At 34.0% G+C, this 21,347-nt stretch overlaps 1 protein-coding gene across 9 annotated transcripts in view; it reads left to right on the top strand.

The window, feature by feature from the left end:
- COL11A1 (collagen type XI alpha 1 chain) overlaps positions 1–21,347 on the top strand; it is a 215,493-nt gene that overhangs the window by 137,482 nt on the left and 56,664 nt on the right. For all 9 annotated transcript variants that reach the window (XM_023258940.2, XM_023258942.2, XM_023258945.2 and 6 more), the window contains 5 exons: positions 760–813; positions 5,775–5,828; positions 8,518–8,625; positions 9,231–9,320; positions 9,578–9,631. In XM_023258940.2, coding sequence (XP_023114708.1) covers positions 760–813; positions 5,775–5,828; positions 8,518–8,625; positions 9,231–9,320; positions 9,578–9,631 — 360 coding nt within the window. The remainder of the gene's footprint in view (positions 1–759; positions 814–5,774; positions 5,829–8,517; positions 8,626–9,230; positions 9,321–9,577; positions 9,632–21,347) is intronic.

The raw sequence follows: 21,347 nt of genomic DNA, 5'->3' as shown, positions 1-21,347 counted from the left end.
GCAGACTAAAGAAGCAATCTATTTCTACTAAGTATCTAAAACACAGGAACCACACAGAGTTGTTTGCTTTAAGTACTTAGTTAATTGCTTCATTTATTTCTTTGGTCGTGACACAGACAGCATCCCTTAGAGAAAGTGATAACATGGTAGATTTGCTGTCCAGTGCTTAATAAAAATGATGTGTTCAGGAGGATATTTAAGAAAACCAACTGGGAAAATTTGGCCCCAATGACACCTAAAATTGAGCAAACCTTACCCTGTTTCCTTTACTTGAAGAAATTGAGAGACGGAGTGTAATTTGGAAGTTTGTGTTTCTTTTCATTCTTATCAGGTAGAAGCTCAGACCACCACTAGAGGACACTATCTTTCTATTGTACAAATCTTGATGCACAGGAAATTGAATTACAAACAGAGCACCAAAAAGAGGGGGAAATGTTCATTTGTCAAGTACTGAAGAATTAACCTTTTTGTAAAAATTTTAAAAATCTATGTGATTTTTTTTTTAAAAAACAGATGCTAATGAAATCATTTAAATGTAAAATGTTCATATTGGAATTACACAGTTTTCTCTTGGTCACAGTTACAGATAGAATTACCCCCAAAGAGATATACACACATACTACTGTATGTAAAATCAACAGAACATCGAAATATATATAATGAAAATATGATGATAAAATTGCCCAACATATACATTTAAACTATAAAACAATTCAATAAATATTTGTGACATATGGTGTTTAATATTTCTGATTTCAGGGACCACCTGGGAAGGATGGCCTGCCAGGACACCCTGGACAACGTGGAGAGACTGTAAGTGACCCCATTCTTTTGATTGAAATTTTCCATCCCTGGCTCCTCATCATCTCACAGAAAGCTACTTTATTATTAATAGCTCCTATCTAGGTTAAAGGCAATGGAGAAATTAATTTCATTGAAATTTTATTTTATATATATAGAGAGAGACCCAAATTTGTATCCAGCTACAAATGAATATACTTAAAGATGGAGGTGTTACTTGATTTGATTGTCCTTACTGTCAATAATAGCACTTTGGGGATGAGTTTAGGGAGAAGACCCCATTATCATTTGGACACCTCTGCAAGGTTGTTGACCTTGACTCTTTCACAGAAGTATTTGTTTATAGATATATTCCATCCAACCCTATCACTCTTCCACTCCCTAACAGAAATACATTATACTTAACCATGCAAATAATGCATTCTTCTGTGTAGAACAAAGGGATGAAATATTTTCTGATGTTGAAACCATAAGGCTATAATTAGGTTGAAACTATCTCAAATGCATCCTCTCACCTCAAGTAGGAAAACGTAAATGAAAAAAAATGTATCTGAATTTTATTTTAAAATTATGAGGAATATAACATTAAATAAATGTCTGAACAACTTCTGTGAATAGCAATGATTTGGACAGGGGAAACTGACACTTTAAGCACAGTTTGAGGCTGCTGGTGGGTTTGCTTATTTATTCTGCCACTGTTACAAAATCATGTGTCTGGCTTTTGCACTGGGATGTTAGTCTAATCAGAAGTTATCATAGCTTAGCACATTTCCTTTGAATCAATGCTTGGATTGCACCATTGATTAATTTTATCCAGATTTCTTAAGGAAATCACAGCACAGACCAGCTTTGACGATGTGATTCAAAGTCATTTTAGGGCATGCAGCCAGCATGAAGACATATTTGGAGTTGTATCTAGTGCACACACAGCAACAAATCTGAAAACAGGATGATTTTCTGCGTAGGATAAACAATCTATCAGCAGCAACTCAATTCCAGTTTTGCTCACCAACCAACGATTCTTAGTGTAGCAACTTCTTAATTTTAGTCAGATTGTAAACTTCAAAGTCTTAGATTTCAAAAGCAGAATCAAATATGATTTAGTGAGACCAAAGAGTAAAATTGTTTGGGTTTCCTCTGGGGAATTACATCTGCATGAGGAGCATAAAATAAACCTTTTAATGAAGAATCCATACTCAGATTTGCAAATGTATTCTCCAATCTTGCAGTCAGTCATTTTTAACTAAGTCATTGTGTAGCTATGTCATGGGAGTGACTCTAGAATGTTTTCAAAATGTCTTTTGGGGAAGGGATACCTAGAGAGCGGCTATTGTAAAATTCCTTTTGTCTTCAATTTAATCAAGACCTCTGTTTCTATCAAAGGAACTATATTATACATAACATTTAAATTTAAGCAAAGAGGACAAATAGCATAGTGATTCTAAGGTGAATGTTCTCACCTAGTAGTTTCTTATAGACAAAGGTTAGAATTACTTCTAGAAAATTGTATTCCTGATTTCAAATCCACTTTTAAGAGCAATAGTGAATCAAACTATGTTCAGGAACCTTTTTTTCTCACCTTGTTATGTGCTGATGGGGATTCAAAGGATTGCATTGTACAAGAAAGAGTCAGAATCTAGAGAAACCATATTTTGCTGTATATGTGTCACCTTATTTTGAAGAAGAAATTCTTTTGTTATATTGAGATTTGTCTTGAGTAAGAAAAACTTGAAGTTTCATCTGACGTTTTATAATTCAAAGCTTTTTAAGGCCACTGGTAATAATAAGAAATAATTTCTATTATACTGAAACAACCCAAATTTGTCTCCAAAACACACTGCCAAATCCCACAGTGATCCTAAGATTAACTTAGTCTCTTACAGATTATCAGAATGCAAATGAACATTTTTCTTGGGTCTTACCGCAGATGCAATGTGGCAAATTGATCTCAGTTTTCAGGAACTTTGAAAAAAATAATTTAACTTGTAATTCTAAAATTAAATGGCAAGTGTAGTCTTATTAGATGACAATATTGAACAAGCACACTCCATTGTGAACTATAAAATTTTCTTGTACATGGTTTGTTTGTGTCACATTTATTAGATATTTGCAAACACTCTGAATGTTTTAAATGAGCAGACATCGACACTATGCTGTCCCCCATCTCCTCCCAAATCCGTCACCCCCTCAGATGTGCTAACATCTCTCTCCCTTTCCACATTGTTTGCAGAATTTCACCAATTAAACATTGATTTTTAATCAATTGATTTTCACCATTAATTATTTATTGCAATTGTTTTTTCATGTACTGTTCTTGTTCTCACAGTTACTAAAAAAAAACTTGAAAGACTAATTTTTTTTTGAAGTTCACAATTGCATTTACATCTTCATGTCAAATTTACTGATCAGAAATTGGGAGAAGGGTAATCTATAATCTAGACAGAGGGAACAGGCTATGCAAATATGTGGTATAGGGCTATTTAGGGAAAGGTTAGAAAATCAGCACGGCTAAACTTTAAGACATATTTTCAAAGCAGAGAGGTAGCTAGAGTGACAGCCTAGATCCAGATTGTTTAGAAGTTGGTAATGGATGTTGCAGGATATGTACTTAATAATGAGTTGATTAGATTTGCTTTAGTGAGATGGTGACTCTAGCCAAAGTGGACGAGTGTGTGAACCTGACCTGAAAAGCTGAGTGGTCAAGGACAATGGTGACTACAGTTTGAATAAAAACAGGTCTCCTCCACAAGAGAGAAGAAGCCGCATTTGAGAGAGGTTCTAAGATGACACAGTAGGATGAATGACGGAGTCTGAGGACTGAAGGGAAGCCTGGGATATCTAGTCTCTCTGCTAGTAATAAGAGAACACAGGAGGAAAATCAAAGGAGAGTATTCATTTAGTGAGCTCCATGTTGAGAATATAAAGTTGAGGAGAGAGTGTGAGGTCCAATTAGAAATACCCAGTAAGCACTTATGAGAGAGTTATAGGGTTTGACACAGATTAGAGATTGAGGAAGAGTTTGTTGCAGAGGAGTTCATCAACATATAAGTAACAATAGTGGTCCAGAGGGTTATTGAGATAATCTAGGAGTAGATAGAGTGTGGGAATAAACCCTGTGAACAAATTGGTAAGAGGAACAGCAAGCTGTTATCTGTCAATGGGAAAGAAACATGTATATATACATACACATCGTACACACATGTATATAGGTATGCTGATATGTGTATATACATGTGTGTGTGTGTGTAAATTTCCAAACCAATAACTTGAAAAAAAGTTAAAATACTAAATAAAATCTACAATATATTCTCCTTATATTAATTTGTCTTGCTATTAAAAGTGGTATCTCAAGACAAACCCTGTTGGTCTTAGGAATTAATGGATGTAGGGGTGCCTGGGAGACTCAGTCCATTAAATGTCCAACTCTTGATTTCGGCTTAGGTCATGATCTCATGGTCATCAGATTGAGCCCCACATAGGGCCCCATGGTGGAAGTGGAACCTGCTTAAGATTCTTTCCCTCTCTCTCTGCCCTCTCCTGTTCGCTCGCTCTCTCTCTCTCTCTCTCTCAAAAACAAATAATAAATAAATAAATAAATAAATAAATAAATAAATAAATAAATAAATAAAATTTTAAAGTAAAAAAATTTAAAAAAAGAATTAATGACTTTAAAAAATAGAAGGGATCTATTTTTTTCCCTGTTACGTCAAGTAAAGTAATTCCAAATACAGCTTCTTTTCCTTTTCCCTACTTACAAAATTTTGTTATTATAATTTAATCAGTTGCCTGTTATATAAGCACAGGGCTACCAGTTTCTGCCCTTTGCTTTCTGGTCTTATTATTTTTAGTCTCATTTTACCATAAATACTTTTACAAACACTATTTGCTTTAATTCATTTCATCTGAAGGTTTTCTCCCTGTATTTTGAAGCTTCTTCTCCAACTGTTAAGTGTAAGTTAACTTACATGAGAGAGAAATTTGCTAATCATAAAACAGTCATACAGGATGAATAACCCATGAGTCTAGAGAAATATAGACACCAAAATATATGCTCAAAGGCTTTGTTTATTGGCTACATGCTGCTTACATCTACCAGATTTTCTCTTAGTGGCTGCGTTATTTACAAGGTACAGTTGTAACTACGTTTTGGGATATTTTAAGAAAGAAGACTGATAAAATGCTAAAATGATTACTAATGATGCAAAATATTTTTTTTTTTATAAATGTACTCTACATATGCTCTGGTTTCTCTTCAGATCGCATAAATCTTTCACCTTTTAAATGTACTCTACATCCTGTTTTGTTTTATTTTTGTTTTTATTTTGTTTTGATTCTATTCTTGTTTTATTTTACGTTGGAATGCTGGAAAGAGAAATGCATTAATATGACAGACCTTAGATTTATCTCTGTACACAGAGCCAGTGGCCTGTTTCAAGAATGCCAGGGGACGCCTGGGTGGCTCAGTGAGTTAGGCATCCAACTCCGGATTTCTGCTCAGGTCATGATCTCACAGTTTGTGGGATCTAACCCTGAGTCAGGCTTTGAGCTGACAGTTTGGAGCCTGCTTGGGATTCTCTCTCTTCCACTCTCTTTGCCCCTCTCCCATTTGCTTCCTCTAACTAAACAAACAAACAAACATTAAAGAATGTCTAAATCATCATTTATTTCATCCATAAGCATTGCTATGTTAAAATTCTCACTCTGACTAGGTAGATTAGGGCTAAGAACACGTTTTTCCTTCATTTTCATCCCAATGTCTTATTTAATTTTTTAAGTTTATTGAAAGTAATCATTGGACTATAATGTGAAATAGTGAGGACGGTCAATTTTGAATTTCAAAGAAAACTAGAATATAATTTATATTTAAACATTTAATAATGAGTATTTTTAACCAAAAAGTGACTTTGTTTTAATGTGAGTTACCTTACAAATTTGAATCTATGCTTTCGTAACGTCTAGCTTTCTTTCCTCAGGGATTTCAAGGCAAGACTGGCCCTCCAGGACCAGGGGGTGTCGTTGGACCACAGGTATGTCCCTGTACTTTATTTCTCTAAGAAGATTTATTTTCCTATTTATATTTTCATCTTTTCTATGCTGTATAAAATCTGCCCATTTTATTATGATTCAAAATGTTGTACTTTATGTTTTATATACCAGATTTAAATGCATGCCACTGGCCTATCTCAAGTAAACTTTAGCAAACTTTGCTTAGCTGAAGTGATTATTTCAATTAGATGCATAGAGAAAAGAGAATGAAGCAAATAATGAAAATTCAGTCAGAAAATTCACAATGAAGTTAACATAAAAGCCTGACTGACCATGCTACTACCTACTAACACTACCAAAATGCTTCATTAGAAAGGCCAACCATAATATTTTCCTAGAATTTCAAATTACAAAATGACTTCAGATTTCTGAGTATAAATTAGATTTAGATGTATAATATATTACAAATATAATATAAATCTTTGAGCACAACTTTTTTCCCCTAAAACTGTAATATTTGTCATTATTACATGTTTCTTAATATTTTTGTCTTTGTAATGATTTCCATCAATGATAAAATATTAGTTTGTAATCTTTGAATATGTCTAAACAATGACAAAGACGAATAGCTTTTTCGACATAGGTGGCAGAAAGAGTCCCAATGATTGATGCAGTATACTGAATCATGGAATAATTTGTGGGAATAGAAAATATTTATTCTGACAAAGTGGTATTGAATGGACAGAACATATTTAGTTTATTCAGCTGGAATTTTACCCCTGCTATAGCAAAAGAGCAAGAGCAGTTGAATAAGTGTTTTAATTATTTAATTGCATTAAATGGCTTTTTCTCAGCCTATAATTCGTTCTTAGCACTTTATGCATCCACACACACACACTCACACACAAGCATGCACATCCAAATACATATGGAACTAAAGAAACAAAAAACTGCATCATCTTTCTAGGAATATGTGTGACAGAAGCAAAAATGAAGAATTCTTGGATTGGCTAATCATTTAATTCCAAAGATGAATCCCAAAAAAAGGGAAATGCTGTTTGTTCTTTTATAAAGAAAATGTAGTATGCGTTATTTTTTTTTTTGCATACTTTTTTGTGTGTGTGCTGACAAGCTCTTAACTGCTTACCAGGTTTAGTTAAAAAAATACTCCCTCAATAATTACCTTCAAAATATCTTATTTTTTCCACTGCAAGCAGCTTCATGGCAATTTTCTGTGAAAAACTATAACTGAAAGAATTATTCCTTTTACATTAAATAAATGAAGTTAAAATCCAACTAGAATGTAGACATCAAGGGGCTTCCCTGAATATTTCAGGACCTTATACCTTTTGGAAATTCATCTCTGCCTAATGTAGACATCTGGCTTCTGAGATCTTTGTTGTTGTTGTTCCTCCCTACTTTAAGGCATAAAGGTATCAGGTGTTTTGTTGAGGATGCATTTTCATTGAGTTAGTTTTCTTCATTGGTTCTTTTAAGAGAGAAAATCCAATGTCCTATTTCAATAGCCTAATTTTTATATTAGGACAAAGGAAGTGATTTACTAGGAAATATATTGATTGCAATATTTAATATTCACTCCATTTTTTTGTAGTCATGTTGCTCATTTTTGTCTCAATAGTGATAGCCATTAAATTAGGATCAATTTTACATTGCTTACTATTGAAATTCCAGTGATCAGATATTCAAGAACAGTTCCTTTCCAGGGAGTATTTGCACATTAACGATAAATTGAGGACTTTAAGTAATACATAATAAAAGAATTTAAACCTAGAAATTTACACTCAAAGTTGAGGCAGATATGCTCTGTATCCAAGACCAGAGGCAAAGAATCTGTTGCATTTTTAGAAAAATAACAGAGAATGATAATGCGTAAACAACTTCAACAACACATGCCGCTGTTTAACAACCTTGGCATCTGGAAACTTTCTCTTTATATGCCTTTAACTTAAATCCTTCATTTTGCTTTATTCTAAGTGGAGATAGAGAGCAACTGGTCACCATTCTCTATTTACACTTGAAAGCTCATTAAACTTTAGCACCACCAAACAGCACCACTCAGGGGACACATAAATGACCTGATATTTTTCACTTTGGCATTCTGCAGCAATTTAAGGCAGCGGGCTATTTGTTATAGCTTTTGGCCGGGAGGAACTGCCAGCCCAAACTCACAGCCTTCAGGATCTCCCTGCTACATTCCCTAGATTTTGTCAAATGAATATAGATTAACTGTAGGGAGGTCTCCAGTCATGGAAATTCCAAGAACTACTTTGGTTGTTTGGTTTCCAGGGGACCCAGGCTTCTTATTGAGCAGTGATTCATTGAGTAGCTACCCCTGTGGTACCAATGCCTCTTCTACTCCTAAACTCATTGATATCTTATATAAAAAAAGAGGGAATGGGATGAAACTGTAGTTAAAAACTGTGGTTTTAACTGGCATCATTCTGAAGCAATTCTGATATTAAACAAAGAAAATAGCTTTTTGAGTTTACCTATGTATGTCCCTTGTACACTCAGATCCTTACCAAGGACAACACTTACTCTTTTCAGACTCCTCCTGGATCCGTGCTGCTCTTATATGTTTTGTAGGACATTATGAAAATAAATGAGAATAATAAACTATTGTAAAAGGGAGTAATACTTATTTGGGGTTTATGTTATCTTTATGAAAAACAAAAGCACAATCTAATGAGGTTTTGCTTTCCAATTTAGGGACCAACGGGTGAGACTGGTCCAATAGGTGAACGAGGACATCCTGGCCCTCCCGGCCCTCCTGGTGAGCAAGGTCTTCCTGGTGCTGCAGGAAAAGAAGGTGCAAAGGTATGACATGCTTACGGAATTTTCTTGGCTAAAAACATCCATTTACTTTCCACTGTAGCTTTTCATCACTTGTCCATAGGGTCTCTAACTGTTAGCACAGTGTTTCAATGGATCAGAAAGATGTATCAGTAAAATATTTAGTTATTGTACTTCAAGGTGTGACTGAACAATAACATAAGACCACTTAGCATCACTTACATAAAGCCATCCATGTATGTACATTCTTTTTTTTTTTAATGTTTATATTTATTTTTGAGGCAGAGAGAGAACATGAGCAGGGGAGGGGCAGAGAGAGAGAGGGAGACACAGAATCCGAAGCAGGCTCCAGGCTCTGAGCTGTCAGCACACAGCCTGATGCGGGTCTCAAACCCATGAACCATGAGATCATGACCTGAGCCAAAGTCAGACGCTCAACCGAGCCACCCAGGCGCCCCTGTACATTCTTAAATATGATTAGTTCATTATAATGTATGTGGCATTCCACTCAATATTCTCATTATTGAATAACATTTAGGCCTTACTTCCAGGTTAGACATAATAACAATTTTGCTTATAGAAACCTGTAGAAATTATTCTCCGTGACTAATGTGTACTATATTCTTTAGGGTGACCCCGGTCCTCAAGGTATCTCAGGGAAAGACGGACCAGCAGGACTGCGTGGTTTCCCAGGTGAAAGAGGTCTTCCTGGAGCTCAGGTATAATCAGCATATAGATAAAGCATCTGAATGAGATTGCTTATTGAAACATTTTTCTCAAGACTTGACTAAGTAAAGATTCATGAGTAATGAAGGGGATATATGTAAGCATAAGCATTGATTATCATAATATATATAGCAATATATATTTGTGTCTAAAAACACTTCTTAACATCTTCGTTTTAGAAATCCTACCTCCCCTATTTATATTCAATTCACATCAATTCATTTTCTTTGTTTTTATTCTCATTTCCCAGGGTGCACCTGGACTGAAAGGAGGGGAAGGTCCCCAGGGCCCACCAGGGCCAGTTGTAAGTATGATTATAATAAATAGCCATGCTACCCTTGGTTGCAAATTATGGCTCTTCTTTCATTACTCTCATGCTGTGATCCCACAGTGTGTGGGAGAGAAAATAAACACACGTCAATCAAATCAGTCAATGCCTGGTTTCTACTAATTGCATGCGCTAATGAGTGCAGACACAGAAGAGTTTAGACGATTGGAAATATTTACTCCACTGCTGCTGTCAGGAGGTAAAAGGAGCTAACTTGCTTCATAAATGCCCAAGGAAATAAATCATAATTTGTCTTATTGTGAGTACTTGATGAGACTTGAATTTCGTCAATGCTTTTAAAAAGCAGGTTAATGTAACCTTATGAAATAACCGGAAAATGAGAAAATATCAGATTGTTACTTCACCTTTTCTTTTTTGAGATATAGATCAATCCCTCTGAAAGCAATTGAATACAGTCTTCATTTTCTCCCATGAATTCACCTTTGTTCTTACCTTTTCTCAGAAAGGTTACCAGTAATAGCCAAATTGCCAATTTTAGTGGCCTCATCTCATTCTCTATTTTATTTCAGCAGTCTGAAAAGCTGGAAGTGGCTTTAAATCCTCTCTCAACTTCCTAGTACAAAATGTTAAAGTCATATTAGTGCCCCTCCAATGTTTTTTTAAGGCGTCCCTTTTCTTTATTTCCACTGCTACCACCTTTGTCCAGACTCTTTCCTGTCTCTCCTTGCTTAATAGTGTCTTCATTCATGCCTTTGACTCCATCCCTTTAGCCTCTGCAGTTTTGCCCATTGGTTCTAGAATTACCGGTACACTGTGCCATTCCTCTGCTTTAATGCCTCTCATGGTCCCGTGCCACCTTCAGAAACAGACTCCTTAGCATGACCAAGTCATCCTCATGGCTTGGTGCCGGTCACTGTAGCTTATTTTATTTGCCTTATTGACTACATCTAATTCTACCCAATTTAATGCACTGAACTTCTTGCTTCTCAAACTACCATGATCTTTTACACTTTGCAGAGAGTATACTATTTACTTTTCCCCTTCTTACAGAAGACCCCATTTTCCCTTTTCTACTTGACAAAAATTCTACTCATCTACAAAGATCAAGCTTAAATGTTAAATCTCTATGTGGTCATCTCTCAACACTTTACTTCCATTTCATTTTTTGGTGAAATTTTTTCACCCTTAGTGCTCTTTGTTATGGTTTGTGTTTCACAAATTACTTTGGAATATAACCGGTTGTCTCTCTCATTAGAATGTGAGTTTCTGTATTTTAGTACATTCACAGCATGGTGTCTGACAGACAGTAATCATTCCATATCTACCTATTTGAGTTGTCAGAAAGCCTTATATTGGAGTAAAGTGTATATAGCATAACTAATACTGAGAACATGGCATTTTTCCTTTGGCTGATTGATTAACATATTTAAGCTGAAGATCACATAAATGCCATATTACAGTGATTAAGGTAGGTATGGACATATTGTAAAGATTTTTTCAAAAGAAAAATAAGTATTTCAATAACTATATTTGACCTTCTATATGTGCAAAAATGTGTAGAACACTTAAAATATCCTGATATGTAAGTGCTGGTAGCACTAGCAGGAACAAAAGTTGAACACAACAGAAGTTTTTATTTGAGCATAGAATCTTCAAAATGTTCAGCACAGTGCAATCCATTTAATCAGAATTTCATATTCTAAACTGATTTTATTTTAGAATATATATATATTTTTAAGATCAAGTTATTGTATCTGTGAAACCTGAATCACCATTACAAGAATTAAATTGTTTAGTTTTAGGGCCCAATCAAATAATGCTATCTAGGTGTTTGGGAAAGTTAATATCCATGTATTTGTATTTGTATTTGCATAGTATATGCAAGAGATATACTTTAATAGACTGTTAATCAACAAGTATTTGCATATATAATTATATATTAAATATGATATAAAAATCTAATATTTATTTAGTCAGCTTTAACACCATTTATTTGGCAATACTACCTACTTCCTTATATACAATTAAGTTCGATAGAACATATCCCTTTAAGTGACCTTAAGGTAAACCCTTTCAAAAAGAAACACACCAGCCTCTAAACAGTACTGCAAGACAGTCAATGATTAGATGCCTAATGGCATACGAACAATAAACATTAATTCTGCAAGGTTGGGAGGCAGAGAAGAGAAAGCAGCAAAAAAAGTCATGCAGGAGGTGGCCCTTGAACTTGGCTTCACAGAGTGCAGAAGATTGAAAGATCATTTAAGAGTGAGAAAAAAAAAGATAAGGCATTAGGGGATATCCGATCTTATTAAAGGGAGTGCTTTGAGAGGAAGGACTAAAATTTGATAAATTCTTGCTAGGATCTTGCTAGGATTCTTGCTAGTATTTGCTAGCAAATACTCTGCTATGTATTTACATAATTTAAAGCTAGAGCAGATATATAATATGGCATATGATTATTGAAGTTCTAAAGTCGTAAGTTGAAGTAATTTGAAGTTTTGAAGGTTTTGGAGCAAGTGGAGTAAAAAAATACAGTCTTTTGGAGTAAGAAAAAATAAATTTTAGGGAAAATATAATTGTGTATAATATAGAACATAAATGGGAGAGACTCGAGCATGAAAGCTGTGATCAATGTCATAATATGAGTGAGCCAGTGACAAGGCCAGTGGGAAGTCGAAGGACAGTGCAGATGTCACAAACACTGGGATGGCAGGAGAGGAGGATTTATTACTAAGATTGGATGTGGGCAGTGAGGAAAGATGAAAGCTGAGTGATACCTCAAGCTTGTGTCCTTGTGGGAATGACAGCTTAGTGTTGCCTTCCATTCCCAGAGCAATTTTACCTGGTCAGGATCAACAACAACAAAGACAACAACAACAAAGACTTTCGCATGGAAACCCAAAACCTCTCAGCAGTCACAAGATATTTTAAAAGTCTTTATATTTTGCTAATAGAAATGTTCCACAGATGCTCATTGTGAGTTCAGTTATTTTGAATTAACACCTTTTCCCATAATAAATTCACATATCTAATTCTGTGTCCATCATCCAATGAAAATTCTTCATCAAGAGGAACCACTAAAGACATCATTCATATTTATTAGTTCCTTATGCTATTTCTATAATTGCTATAAAATGTACTAAAGAGGTTCATGATGATGACTTCTAGTTCGTAATAAGTTTTAACCAAGCCTTGGTTACTCTATCTAAAACAATTTTTTGCCTGTGAAATTTGATTGGAAAAGTTTTTATTCCAAATGAAAAGACTAAAAGAAAAAAGGTTGGGTGCCTAGGTGGCTCAGTCGGTTGAGCATCTGACTGTTAATTTGGGCTCAGGTCATGATCTCACATTTCATAGGATTGAGTCCCTCATCGTGCTCTGCACTGACAGCACAGAGCCTGCTTAGGATTCTCTCTCTCTCCCTCTCTCTCTGCCCCTCCCCATTCTCAAAAATAAATAAACATTTTTTAAAAAAGAAAGAAAACTGTTGATTTTCTAGATGTAAATCATATTTTAGCCAGAAAATTTATTCATGTTAATTCTTATTTTTTGTGGTTTAAGACTTTTTATGGTGTTATGTTGCAATTGATAGTGAACACAAGGAATCAGGAGTGGTGACTGATTTATCAAGAAAGATCACAAGTTCTATTTTGCAATGTTGATCAAAGGGTGACATCAACATATCAGAGGAAAATATCTGGTCATTTGGTGAGAGACAGCCAAATTCTAAGTCATAAAGGATGAAGGGGTAAAAATAACCTGTAGAATTTCTTGACTCTATAATAGATAGTTCTGAGTTTTTATCAATCTCATACTAACTTTGCCTTTGAGATTTTGACCATGTCATGGTAAATGCAGGACTGAAATTCATAAGAATGGAGAAGGATGGGATTTTGCAGTTATTCATATTAAAGAAAAAAATATTAACGTGATAAATTCTCTGTGGGAAAGAAGGTGGATAAAGAATGTGAAGGGTAAAGGAAATAAAAAAGGGCAGTGAAGCAATGTTAAAAGTGTTTATTCTTGGGACGCCTAGGTGGCTCAGTCGGTTGAGTGTCTGACTTCAGCTCAGGTCATGATCTCACAGTTTGTGAGTCTGAGCTGTCAGCACAGAGCCTGGAGCCTGTTTCAGATTCTGTGTCTCCCTGTCTCTCTGTCCCTCTCCCACTTGCACTCAGTCTGTCTCTCTTTCAAAAATAAATATTAAAACAAAAGTGTTTATTCTTTCAAACCTTAATGCTAGGAACTTTATAAATTTTATTTGATTTGATTCTTGCTACCTCAGTAGATATTATCATTACATTTTTAAAGGCAAAAAATCAGAGGTTTAGAGAAGGTAAACAACCTATCCATGTTCATGGTCCTTTGGAGATAAAAAGCCAAAAAGCCTTTGGAGACATTACACAGACTCATTTCCAGATAAGTATGCCTCTCACTCTGCAAGCATTTGCTTAATTAAGTGTTCTCTTTCTCTATCTATCTCTCTCTACCTCTCTGTACCTTTCCACCTCTCTCCACTTCTCTCTGTCAGTTGCATTTTCCCAAGTCTTCCTGACCCTTCTCCACTGCTGTGAATAATTTTGTTCAAAGGAAGAAAGTTACAGGAGTTAACATCAGAGCTAACTGGCTTTAGTATTCCTTTACGTGGTCTTTATAACTAATTTGAATGAATGTGAGATCAAACTGCTTAACCAGACGTACAGTTTGAATACTTAATGACTATAGATGTTTTCCGTATTCCATTGTATCTTTAGCTTATTAATCCTATAATGCAATTTTTAAGGAGCCTAGGTGTGCTGTGTATTTCTGGATTACTAGAGAAATAAATTCCCTCATTGCACAGGATATTGATGAACTAAAACTAAAAACCTTAAGTAGGGGTTTTATTAATTAACAGTTCTTGCTCACAGTGAGATTTTTAAGCTTCGTACATGTCACAATTTTGTACATTATACACTATATTTTTTATGTATTCTGATCCATACAAAGCAAAATATAATATTTAATAGCCAGCCATCCAACCTTGTGTCCATATGTTTATTTATAAATATTTTTGACATTCAATCTCTTTATTCATAATCCATTCAGTCAGAAATACAGTCTAGGTTATCTTTGTCACATTGCTATGATATCCTACGGAAGCGGGCTTACTGAACTCTGAAAGGTCTAGCTGTGATGTCATTGGCTTATGCTTGGAGGAACTACGATGTGTAGAGTTTTATCAGCCAAAGGGATCTGTTTGAGGATATGAGAGATTGCTTGATGCAGGGCCCTCGTTATGAATATCCTTAGAAGAAATCTCTTGCTACTCCTAGCTTTAGAAATCTTTGTAATTTCTTTAGCAGTTAGCTAGCTTCCCCATCCCCTTTTAAATTATGAATTGTGAAACTGATTTCTCTTTTGGCTTTGACTTACAGAAATCATAGGGTCAAAATTTAGGAACTTTCCAAATTCAGTTCTATCAAAAAAGTACATGTGATATGCTTTAATATTATGTATACTATTTTATTATAATTAATTTTTTAAGTGTTGGACAGGACCCATTGAATTGATTTCATAACCCATCAGTAGATTATGGCCTGAAGTTGGGAAGGACATTTGTCTATAGTATGCATTTTTAGATTACTAATATTGTTGGTTCTATCTTTTGCCATAAAAGGCTACTGTCTTATCTATTTTTTTGCCTATTTCTTTTTCTTTGTCTTTTTGTTTATATTTTCTTAAATTTTATGTCTTCTTTGTAAACTGCTATACATCTTTTCTTATGGAAAAACTATAATTAAATATCTGAATACATTAGCCAGTCTATTAAGCTAAAATTATATAGATTCATTAAATAGATATTTCCTGCAAATAGCTTATGGTATACTGAAGAAGACAGATATGAAGTAGATAAAACAACATAATAAATAATAAGTAATTTCTTACAATATAAAATAAAGAAGACAAGATGAGAACAATGATTTTTCCATGTTCTCATTGTAGCTATAAATAAAAATCAGTTTTATATATGGAAAGCAAATTTTCTAAAGGTTGTGCTACCAGAAGTGATAATATATTAAGAAACAGTTTTTAGTGTTCCCACTTAAGATAAACAAAATGATCCCAACAGGTGCTGTGACTTTGGGCTTTTAAAGTTTGGCAAAAACCAACCGCTCACTGTATGCATGATGTTGTACACAAGAGTTGATAATAGATGTCAGTCAAAGCACGAGCATGTTTTCTGATCTCAGGGGGTTTACTTACTAAGTGGATGTCTTGGTGAACACACACAAAGCAGAAAGCAACCAAGGACTGAGTGGCAAGAGAGGAAGGCAGTGAACAATTCTTCTCACATGTTGAACATAAACTTGAGTAAACATTTTATATTTGTGTAAATACACAATATATAAACATACTTATGCAAGTAAATTCTCAGATTGTACCTACCACTTATATTTTCACAAAAGAAAATCAAGGAAAGTGTATTCCCTAAACAAACTCTCTTGTGTATATGTTTTTTTCTGATATGGAACCACCTCCTTACCAATAGTTATTTCTCTAGAAACAAGAAGATTAAAACAGAATAGTGCACTTAATAAAAGGCTTACATTCTTACAACCACATTTTTCCCCCTGAGAATGGTTGCAGTTAATGTGGAGATAGTATATATGAGAAGGGGCCAGACGTATAGTTTATAAAGGTGAATGTCCAAGATTTCAAAATTGTGCCATCCATACTTTCCTATGATTTCTATTTCATGACTATCTGCTGATAATTCTGACTCTCCTTTTCCTCTTTGTGTGCTTTTATTTTTTCTTGTCATCTCTTTCTTAGGAGTTTGCATGCGTTTCCTATCATAATTCTTATTTTTGTCTAATTTTTTTTCTACACCCAATTCCAGAGAATTTTCTTTTCACTGGCTTTTACCTAGTCCTCAATCAAAGGAATAGATAAATTCTTAAAAGGATTATACCTACTGATTAATTCATCATATACCATACTTGTTGAGATAGAGCGCATTTTCTCTATTGGAATCCAGGTTTATTATAATAGGTTTATTATATAGGTTTATTATAGTTTATAATAATAGGTTATTATGACATCCAATCAGGGATGACCAAAGGATAGAGATGGTAGGGATTAAAGGCCAAAGACTGAGATATTGCGAGATTTTGACTTAATCATTTAGTATTTATGCTTTATATTCTGGTAATGCTTGATATTTTATCTGAATTTTTGGCTTTATGATCTACAACATGTGTAATCTGGGGAGTTTGGGGGTTCCTCAAACTCATTTTGCCGTGAAGGTCAAGTTTGCCTTAAAAGAAAGGGCAGATTTTTTTCCTCCTTCTACCTGAATTATTGTAGTTTGTAAAAACTTGTGTTCATGCTTTAAATAAAAAAGGGTGGAAAAAATCTCTACCCTTATTTTAACAGTGTTACCTTAGATGTACCGTATAACCTGGATCTTAGTTTTCTCTTCTTATAAAACTCCTCTCTAGTGGGCTGCCTTTTAACTGGATCCTGATGAGATCATTTCTCTGTTTACCACATTTGTTTACTTTACAAACGTTCCTCAGAATATGAAACACCCAGTGAAAATAACAGGAAATGCTTATCTGGATGTTCTCCTGTGTCTGAACAGTTAGAGGAATAACCACTGTTCTCTTTGCTCCAAGAACATAAACTGATACTATTGCTTCTTGTTTTATTTTCATTGTAAAGTTTAGGGGAAAGGGCTGCAGAAGAGGATTGGCTAACATAAAGTTAAAGAAAGGTAACTAAATCGAGAAATGTAAAATTCTCCCTTTTAAAAGCAGCTAAATGTTCACCTTTCAACTGAAAACATGTGACCTGTAGTGATTAATATTTACTATTAAAATCACAATATTTTATGATATTATGGTTATTATAATTCATGCAAGTCAACATATTCTATTGCCTTTGCTTTTGCACAGCAAAGAAAACAATAAAACAAAAAGACAACTACTGAATGCCTTTGGAAAACTTTTGATTTGCCATGTTCCCATTGCTATGGAAATAATGAAGTGGGAAAATGATATTTCTATAGTTTTTAGCCCTTTTTTGGTGAGTTATTTCCATTTAGCCCTTTTTTGTGAGTTATTTCCATTTAAGCAATTTTGATGTGTTAAATATTCACCATTGATGTAAAACATGAGTATACAAACAGTTTAAATTAGGATTAAAGATATTATTCTGTGGAAAAATCTCTACCATTCTTCTAATAGTACAACCTTAAATATATCATATAAAATTCTGGACCTTAGTGTTTTTTTTTTTCCCTATTGAATTTTACCACTACGCTCTTTTGAGATTGCATATCTATTTTTGAAATATATAGATGTTCATGGACAGTTCTCTTAAGATCTGTTGCATTTATACCTTACGACAGACATTGCTCAAAGAAACTTAGAGGTATCACCACATGAAGCATCACAAAAACCTGAAGGCAAACTATTTCTGTCCCCATTTTATTGGTGAGAAATGTGAGCCATTGAGTGCTTGGTCAGTTTGCTCAAGATGGGAATGTTAGTGGCTCCATTGCTGGAAAGGAAAAAGATCACATATACAACTGACACGTTTATTTACTTAGGGTCTGCTATGTTCTAGCAACTGTTCAAAGTTCTGGAGGTCAGTGAAAAAAATAAGCAAAAATCCCACCTTTGTGGAGCTGATCACTTATCAATTTAATCTATGTTGAAACCCAAATGCATTTGTTTTAAATGGAAAATTTTATTTATCTGACAATTATAAAGCCCTCTGTTCCTTACCTAAGCTGGTTAAAGAGCTATGTAATAATTTCTATCACTATAAATGTCTACCCTTCATGGAAAAAAATGCATTTGCAACGTTTCTCAAGGGCTGATACCTACCCTAATACATTTTGTATTCCCAGTCAGTGTCAGAAGAAAGTAGATTCTAACTATGTGTTTGTGGAATGTGTAAATAGGTTCTCTTTTTAATATTGGTTTTACATTTTTTTTTTGATGAGATTTCTCCAATGATTCAGTTGGGACTAAGCGATTCATAAGGCTTATTCTTTTAAAAGTTGGCCTGGGAATATTTTTAAAAGATTTGCAAGTTTGTAAGACCATTTGCTTAATAGGTAGGTATCATCAGAGATTTTCACTATTCATTTACAGATGTATAAAACAAAATCATTGCAGAGCATGCTGTTATTAGAAATATGTAGACTTATAGAATGTTTGAAATAACTAATGGAAAAAGAAATCACAGTTGTACTTTAGGGCACAAATATACATCCAGATAGTCTCTTCTTATTGTTTTCATCTACTGTTTCAAAGTTAATGATCTGTGACAAGATCATGAAGCAATATTTTAACTGCAGGAAAGTAATGTGTTTTTATTGTTAATTTTAATGCAGGTTCTACAAGCAAGATGGCAATCTGAAATTTAATCTTATGAATGCTCCAAGGGAGTAATTAAAATAGTTAAGCTTCACCATAAAAAATAGCATATAATATCTACAAACTGTACACATTGTCATTGATCCAAATCAGCATTCTTTCTTGACTTGATGTACATGAACATTTTATTTGATTAATGTTAAATATTAAACAGACTTTGGTAGAGAATTAGTAAGCATTCTTTTCTTAAGTAAGGCTAATCATTATTTTCATATAGCTTCTTGGCATAATGTATCCAGTTAAGGAAATACATATTTCTCTTAATTGTAATACCACATTTTCTAGATAAAATATATATTCAATTGATTCTCTCTTTCCTGCAAATTTGGGAAATTTCTATTGACTACACATAAAAACATTTAGATCCTAATTTTTTTTAAGTTAATTTATTTATTTTGAGAGAGACAGAGATACAGCGCAAGTAGGAGAGGGGCAGAGAGAGAGGGAAACAGAAGATCCAAAGCAGGCTCTGTGATGACAAGAGAGAGCCCAATGCAGGGCTGGAACTCATTAACTGTGAGATCATGACCTGAGCTGAAGTCAGACGCTTAAGTGACTGAGCCACCCAGGTGCCCCTAGACCCTAAATTTTCAACATATCTATTATGTTCATATATTTCATGGAAACACCACTGCATATCTCTAATTCTATTATCATGTTCTTACATTTATTGCTGTTACTTATAATTATTTGATGCATACAGTAAATATTTTCTGCTTTGGAAGTATTGATGAAGAAATCATAGGGATATTTACAGAACAAAATTCAGTATGCCCAATGGTGTGTTTATTCCTTCAGAAAATAATGGTAGAAAGCCTAGCATACTACGGTACGTTGTGCAAGAAACATTTAGAAGGATGTTTCATGCTTTAAATTCTCAGAATAGTACAACCTTTAGAAAAGACAGTTGTCATCCTGTGCCTAAAGAATGGCTAGAATTTTTAAACAGTGCAGGAAAAGACCACAGACTTTCCAAGGTAGAAGGTAAGTGTGACCAACCATTCAGAGGTAACAGCAGGCATATTGTATTAGAGGGACAGTGAAATCTATGATATATTAGGAGAAAATAATTTACACATTACAATACTAAAATCTAAAGTAAAGAAATTCTGAGTATGTGTATATGAGTATTTGGGCGGGGGGAGATCAAGGATAAATACATTCTCAAAAAGATACATTAATCCAAATTGTTTATAGAGTTCTGTACATAAGAAGGAATAGTTAGCTTTTAAAAATCAAAGGTGGAACATAATGAAAAAGTCCCACACATGTGTTAAATAATTCTCCAAACTAAAAACAATTCTTTGGTTTTGAAAGTTAAATAAAAAACAAACAAACAAACAAAAGCTTGTAAGTAACAGTGACAAGAAGCAAAGATTCTAATGATTAACAAAGTTTAAATGAACTATATGAATGACAGAGAATGACTATTAAGATGAATGACATAAGCATTGCCATATTCTTTGAAGTTTTCTCATTTTAGAGGATGTTCAATGAATATGAGCTCATTCTGGTAGAAGTGGTCTTAAATGGCTCTTTCTCCTATTTATTAAGATTTAGCACAGTATGTTTGAATTATAGTGGTACAAACAATCAAGGATTCTTTTTTTTTCTTTCTAACACTATTTATGAAGTACTCAGTACTTAGGAAGATCTTTGTGTGGATTATGGCACATCAGGCCCTTACGGTATTTATCTGAAAAATAAGCGAACTATATTGGAATTAAATTATATTGCATATACAGAGTAAATAACACAATAATTGCTTAATAGTCCCGATAACTGGAAAATAATACATTTTTTAAATATAGGTTTCTGCTTCCTAGTGAATTTCTTATCATTCTAGTCTCATACTTGACCTCAATACAGTCTAATATGATATCTTCTTTGGGTAGTCTTCCAACATATGGGGGTTCAATGTCAAACAGAATTAAAGAGAAAGATTTCATGGCCTGACAAATCAAAATTGCATCTCTTTTTGTACAGTCAATTACAAATAAAATATCTCAGCACTTAAATTGGATGCTTAGTTTAGATTTTGATAACACTAATGAGTAGTAATCCTTTTCTGAGATTTTACAAGTAAAATGTTAAAGCAGAAATGTAATGCGGTCATGTGGTCTGCACCAGTGTTTCAGATAAGTAGAGACTTATCTTTAGGGAGCCACATTATATACTGTCTTCTGGTGATATTTTTCTATTACAAAAAAAAAAGTGCTTTATCTTTCTCTCTTTGTAATTCAAAGAACACCTTTCTATTTCTCTCAGTTTCATGGTCCTTGTTCTTATTCCTCTTG

This window comes from Felis catus, chromosome C1 (genome assembly GCF_018350175.1).
Source record: "Felis catus isolate Fca126 chromosome C1, F.catus_Fca126_mat1.0, whole genome shotgun sequence".
NCBI lineage: Eukaryota > Metazoa > Chordata > Mammalia > Carnivora > Felidae > Felis > Felis catus.
Note: the sequence above shows the minus strand (reverse complement) of the source record. Positions and strands in the feature narration are given on the sequence as shown.